This window comes from Leopardus geoffroyi, chromosome E1, assembly GCF_018350155.1.
Source record: "Leopardus geoffroyi isolate Oge1 chromosome E1, O.geoffroyi_Oge1_pat1.0, whole genome shotgun sequence".
Classification (NCBI taxonomy): Eukaryota; Metazoa; Chordata; class Mammalia; order Carnivora; family Felidae; genus Leopardus; species Leopardus geoffroyi.
In genome coordinates this window covers 61,090,439-61,096,895 of record NC_059330.1, presented here as the reverse complement: position 1 = coordinate 61,096,895, position 6,457 = coordinate 61,090,439, and the positions used below count along the sequence as shown (strand labels likewise).

General features: G+C 51.0%; 1 protein-coding gene across 2 annotated transcripts; it reads right to left on the bottom strand.

Annotated features, from left to right (window-relative positions):
* Positions 1–1,580: 1,580 nt before the first annotated feature.
* LOC123604185 lies at positions 1,581–6,444 on the bottom strand. 2 transcript variants are annotated; one of them, XM_045489997.1, is made up of 2 exons: positions 4,940–6,444; positions 1,581–2,298 (listed from the first exon to the last, which is right to left on the bottom strand). In XM_045489997.1, exons 1-2 carry the CDS (start codon positions 5,296–5,298, stop codon positions 1,884–1,886), a joined length of 774 nt encoding a protein of 257 aa, XP_045345953.1. In that variant the 5' UTR covers positions 5,299–6,444; the 3' UTR covers positions 1,581–1,883. The 2 variants fall into 2 exon arrangements, 1 of the variants encoding a protein (XP_045345953.1); XR_006715251.1 differs by lacking the exon at positions 1,581–2,298 and adding an exon at positions 2,462–2,618 and having other exon boundaries at positions 4,940–6,389.
* Positions 6,445–6,457: the final 13 nt, after the last annotated feature.

Below are 6,457 nucleotides of genomic sequence, written 5' to 3'. Positions count from 1 at the left end.
GACTCTCTCCCTCTCTCTCTGTACCCACCCCTGGTCATGCTCACTCGCTCCCTAAAAACAAGTGGGAAGTATATATTTTTATTTTTTATTTTTTAAAATTTACATCCAAATTAGTTAGCATCTAGTGCAACGGTGATTTCAGGAGTAGATTCCTTAGTGCCCCTCCCCCATTTAGCACCCCCCAACCCATCCCGTAACCCTCAGTTTGCTCTCCACATTTATGAGTCTCTTCTGTTTTGTTCCCCTCCCTGTTTTTATAGTCTTTTTGTTCCCCTTCCCGTATGTTCATCTGTTTTGTCTCTTAAAGTCCTCATATGAGTGAAGTCATAGGATTTTTGTCTTTCTCTGACTAATTTCACTTAGCGTAATACCCTCCAGTTCCATCCACGTAGTTGCAAATGGCAAGATTTCATTGTTTTTGATTGCCGAGTAATATTCCATTGTATGTATATACCACATCTTCTTTATCCATTCATCCGTGGATGGACATTTGGGCTCTTTCCATACTTTGGCTATTGTTGATAGTGCTGCTATAAACATGGGGGTGCACGTGCTCCTTCGAAACAGCACACCTGTATCCCGTGGATAAATGCCTAGTAGTGCAATTGCTGGGTCGTAGGGTAGTTCTATTTTTAGTTTTTTGAGGACCCTCCATACTGTTTTCCAGACTGGCTGCACCAGCTCGCATTCCCAAAACAAGTGGGAAGTATTAACGAGAGGCCCTCAAGTGTGTGCCTGTCTGGTAAAAGCAGAGAGGTACTCTTGAATCCCTCTGGGACGTGTCTCCCCGCACCCCGCCAACGGACGAAGTCCTAACCACCAATCACAAGTGACTCACACAGGACATGTGGACTGTGCAAAGGCCCTGGGCAGGGTCTTGCCTTCCTGGCTGTACCTGCTTCACAGTAGCTGGAGGTTACAATGAGGAATTTTTAATTTTCATTTCATTTCATTTCATTTTTTAAGTTTAATTTATTTTAAGAGAGAGTGCAAGTGGGGGAGGAGCAGAGACAGAGGGAGATAGAGAATCCCAAGCAGGCTCTGCACAGTCAGCACAGAGCCGATGTGGGGCTTGAACTCATGAACCTGTGAGATCGTGACCTGAGCTGAAACCAAGAGTCAGACACTTAACCGACTGAGCCACCTAGGGGCCCCAATTTTATTTTATTTTATTTTATTTTATTTTTTTACATAAAAATCTTTGTAAAATTTTTTTTAAATTTTAAGTTTGTTTGTTTGTTTAGAGAGCTAGCACACACAAGCAGGGGAGGGGCAGAGAGGAGGAGAGACACAACCCTAAGCAGGCTCCCCATGTGGGGCTTGAACTCACAAACCCGTAAGATCATGACCTGAACCAACATCAAACGTTGGACACTTAACCGCCTGCCACCCAGGCGTTCCACAATGAGGAATTTTTATTTTTTTACTGTAAAAGATATTCTTTTGTTGATCTATTTACTTCGACAGAGACAGTGTGAGCGGAGAAGCAGAGAGAGGGAGAAAGAAAATCCCAACAGGCTGTACACTGTTTAGCCCGATGCGGGGCTTGAACTCACAAAACCCTGAGATCATGACCTGAGCCGAGATCAAGAGTCAGAGGTTTAACCGACTGAGCCACCCAGGGGCCCCCCAACGAGGAATTTTTAAAAAATAACTAGAAATGAGAAAACGCTCAGGTGTTCTGTTTCTGTTAATGATTTACAGATTTTGAGACACTGAAGTGACGTAGAATCAGAAGCAACATCTCTATTCGGAGATGTGCAAGTGAGGCCCAGAGAGGAGAAATGAGCCCAGCCCCCTCCAGTCACTGAAGGCCCAGAGCCAGGCTGGGGGTCGTGCAGCCCCCAGAGCATGACAGGGACACATGTCCACAGGGGAGTGGTCTAGTGGACAGCTGGTAAACCCGCAGGGGCTGCCTGGGAGGACATCCTGCTGGGGCCACAGCACCTTCTCTCTGCCAGGCAGTGGGTGGAGACAGAAGGGCTGACCCACTGACCAGGAGCGCAGGGATGGCTGGGCGGTCCGGGGTGGGTGTCATCTGACCTGCGGTGGGCCAAGGTGGGCATCTCCTCCCCACGCTGGCAGCCAGGAGGGGTGTAGGGAGAGGTCCAGGCTGAATGAAGCCCCTCTCCCTTCTGAAGACAGCGCTTCTTGAGAACGAAACGTGCGTGTCCTGGAGGCAGTGGAAGGTGGTAGGATGCTGGAACGGGTCCCCTGGTGATAGGGTCACACCAGGCCAAACGGGGCTCTTTTCTCCTCCATTCAATCGAAGCACTCCTTAGGACCACCACTAATGTCCTAGAAGGAATATAACGAAGGTCCTGAAGCCTCGGTGACCCCGAGCTCTTCCAAGGGGTTTCCAAAGCACACAGGCCTCCTGGAGGGGACAAAGGACGCCTGGAGTTCCCAGAAGCTGGCAGAGGCAGGAAGGAGCCCCCAGAGCCCCTGCAGGAGCGCCCACACCTGGATCTCAGACTCTGGCCCCAGAACTGAGAGAGGACAAATCTCTGCTGTGTGAAGCTCCCCCGTTGTGGGGCACTTTGTTATGGTGGCCCCAGGACACTTACACAAGTTATACTTCACTGCAGAAAGTGCTATAGCAAATCGAAGTGGCATTTCTATGAAAGAGAAACAAATAAACTGAAGTACGGAATGTAAGTAAAGCATGCACGTTTTGGTGGGAATGTGCCGAAAACATAATCAAGTGTAAACTGAACCCTAGAAAAACTGCTCTCAAACATTGTCATTTTCTCCCATGGCCCCATCGCTGGCAAAATCCACCCAAAGTACAAACAGGAATGCCAAATGATGCCCCAGATGTTTGTAATTCTCTTTTTAAGCATCTAGATTCAAAATAGATTATGTACAATTATGTCTTCAATTGCCCTGTGAGAACTATCGCAATGCAGACTAATTTCCCAGACCGAGAACTCACGGCTTTGACGAGGAACTATCCAAGCAAATACTGAATGTGGAAAAAATGTCAATTACAGTCCTGATCACATGGGTCTGCCGAGGAGACGGAGACAGCACCCTTTGCTGGAGAACCGCTTCATTAAACAAGTGTGAATTCAAGAAGCAGCATTGAAGCTGCCTGTGCTAGGGGAGCGGGGGCGGGGGCGGGGGCGGTGGTGGTGGTGGTGGTGGAGGGAGGCCGTCCAGCTCCTATGAGGGTCGGATGCATGGTGCCCCAGCTGGGAGGGCTGGCGGCCAGCGGGTTGGGATGCTGTGCTCACTCTGTTCCCTTCCAGCAATGCCTGTGTTCTCAGGGTCTTACTTTTTCCCTGGTTCCCAGCGTCTTCTGGGAGTGTTCTCACTGTGCTGAGCTATTGAGGGCTGTTGGCCAGAGTAATTGGACAAAGCTCTCAGAGCAGGATGGCTGTGGGGCGTGGGGCACGTCTACCAGGCGGTGGCAGACGGGTCAGTGGTAGGTAACGGAGCAGCTTCCTGTAAGCAGGCTGGCAGGTGCCTGACGAGGTTCCCCACCCTGGTGTGAGAGTCTCGAGCCCCCTGTGCAGAGGTTGAACTGTATCCTGGGCTGGCCCTGCCTCCCCTCACCTCGGACTCTCTTTCCCCAACCTGCCTGGCCCCATGCCTTCTAGCTTTGATGGAAAATTTGGGTCTGTGCCGCTTTCTTTAAATCTTTGGATTCTCACACGCCTCTCTTCTCAAAAAAAGCTGGCTCCTGACAATAAAGTTTTGGCTTTTAATACTACTGTCCCCTCCCTGCATCGGTCTGGAACTCAAGAGTAAAATATTGCTTCTTTCCCTCTGTTTCCCCATGATAACAATTGGGGGAAGCGTCCGAGTCTTCGTGGAGAGGAAGACAAAGGCCGCCAGGAGTGCACGGACTCTGCAAGGAGGGAGCCGGGCATCTTCACGAGCAGTGCCGGAGGGGACTTAGTGTCCTAGCACAGGTGGACTGAGGCGGGCATCTCCTCCCCATGCTGGCGGCCAGGAGGGGTGTAGGGAGAGGTCCGGGCTGAATGAAGCCCCTCTCCCTTCTGAAGAGCGAGCTTGCGAATGAAAGGTGTGTGTCCCTGAGGCAGTGGAAGGTGGTGGGACACTGGAATGGGCCCTGGTGGCAGGGCCACACCAGGCCAAACGGGGCTCTTTTCCCTTCACATCCTCCCTTGTGCGAGGTGACTGGGGGGCATCGGAGGAAACCCACTTTGTTCTGTGTTGGGCGCTCTCAGGGAGCAGGGGTGATTCTGAGAGGCCTATTTTAGTAATTTCCATCTAGAAGGTGGGAAAACAGGGCAAGATTAACTCTGTCACTGGCAAGCAGGATGGGCTGTCTGGTCTCTGGCTGCCTCAGACACTGCCCCTTTCCAGTCTGTTCTGTTCCTGTGGCCCTTACTTCCGTCCTGCCCTCATCAACCAGAGTGGTGTCGTGTCCCACGGAGCCCACTGTGCCCGCTGTGTGTGCCAGTGTCTCTGGCACTCTTCCCCGTGCCCTTTGAAGTGACAGGAAGACAGGCACAGTCTCTGCCTGGTAGAGGCTCACTTCCTGATTCTGCATGGGGGCTGGGGTGGGGGGGTGCCTCAAAGCTCCAATCCCATCGGCATGGTCTGCTGGTCTTGAGTTCTTATTCTGGAATTTCATCATTACTTCATATTACACTTCAGAAATGGGGATGATGGGTGGTGACTTTTTTTGAAGGCTCTCTAATCATTTTATTGTGAAATATATCGTGAAATAACCTTTTTAAAAAAACGTTTAATGTTTATTTATCTTTGAGAGAGAGACAGACAGAATGTGAGTAGGGGAGGGGCAGAGACAGGAGACAGAATCTGAAGCAGGCTCCAGGCTCTGAGCTGTCTGCACAGAGCCTGACATGGGTCTCCAGCTTCTGAACCATGAGATCATGACCTGAGCCGAAGTTGGACACTTAACTGACTGAGCCACCCAGGCACCCCTATCATGAAATAACCTTACCCCAAAAGCTCTCTGCATGTTGTAATAAATAGTTTCCTATTGCTGTTGTGTTTGGGTGTCTTGTGCCTGCCATAACCAGCCAGGACCAGTTCCTTCTGGAAGCTCCAGGAGAGAATCAGTTCCACGACTCTTCCAGCTTTTATAAGCTGCCAACATTCCTTGGCTCCTGGCTGCACTACTCCAATGTCTGTCTCCACAGGGACATTGACACTCCTGTGTCCCTCTTCAAATGTGATTACACTTGGGGCCCACCTGGACAATCCATCTGAAGGTCCTGCAAAATCTCTTCTGCCATATAAGGCGACACATTCATGGGCTGCAGAGATCAGGGTGTGGGCATCGTCATTGTGAGGAGCCATTACTCAGGCAGCCACACACACCCGGACCCATTGCAGATCACTCTGTTGCCCACCAGCACCTCCAGTTCTGGGTAAACCATGCCCTTGGTTTTCTCTATTCTCCAGCACCCACGTAGGTACTTGCCCCTAAACAATGGGCTAATCAGTTTGCTATTTTAAGCTTTGTGTAAATTGTTTTACACCACAGGCGTGCTTCTGCAACTTGCTTTTCATGCTCAACACAAATGGCTCTGTCTGCTCACCTTCCTGCCTCTGTGCCCCCACGTGGTGTGCTCGCCGCCGTCTGTCCCTGCGTGCGGATGCCGTGTGCTTGTTTCTCCACAGGTGTCTAACCCCCTGGCCTCACACAGTATTTCCACCTTAAAAAAAAAAAAAAAAAACCCTTTAATAACCCGTAATAGATCCAGACCCCTCGCAGAGTACCCCATCCCCAGTGGAGGCCCTCCCTGGCTCACAGGGACACGCAGAGTATTCCGAGGTTCTTTGCATTTCTCTCTGTGGCCTGTGTTGTTAAAACATTAAATGTAATTTTTCCCTTAACACATGTAATGCCTAGGCCCTCCATCCCTGGTTCAAACCCCAGTCTGTGCCCCAGAGGTGAGAACGTGCCCCCCCACCCCCGCCGCTACTTAAGAGGGGGAGTCAGTGAGGGTCCCGGCACTCATTTTGGTCCACATGTCCCATCTTCTGCCTGAAGACTTGTAAGCTACCAACGGGCTGATTCCCTAGGGCTGCCATAAACAGATGGCTCCAGCAAGAAGCTGGCACATTCTCGTGATCTGGGGGGTCTGGAGAACCCTTTCCAGGACTCTTCTGGCTCCTGGGTGTGGGTGGCAGTTCTCAGCACCGGCTGGCTTGTGGCCATATGGCTCTGATTTCAGCCTTCTCATCAAGTGGCCATCCTTCGGTCTTTCCGCCCTCCCTTCTCTGCTATAATGCATTGTTACTATTTTTACTTACTTATATTTTCAATTAAAAGAAAAAGTCTCTTACACTTAATTTATATGATTCCTGTGGGGTGGGCCCTGCCTGCTCGAGGCCGGCGAGGGGCGCGGGTGCCTCTGTGAATCGCCCTCCCCTCCTAGGCGGGTTGCCCTCGGATCTCCTCCAAGCCGGCACGTGTTTCTCCGCCGCCCAGGCCCGCCTCCCTCCGCTCAGG

What these genes read in the sequence shown, in the direction of transcription:
- LOC123604185 (XM_045489997.1), bottom strand. Translation starts at nt 5,298, where the DNA reads ATGGCTCCTCACAATGACGATGCCCACACCCTGATCTCTGCAGCCCAT. An exon ending in ACATGCAGAGAGCTTTTGGG is followed by an intron (nt 2,299 to 4,939) that starts GTAAGGTTATTT and finishes TATTCCTTCTAG; the next exon opens with GACATTAGTGGTGGTCCTAA.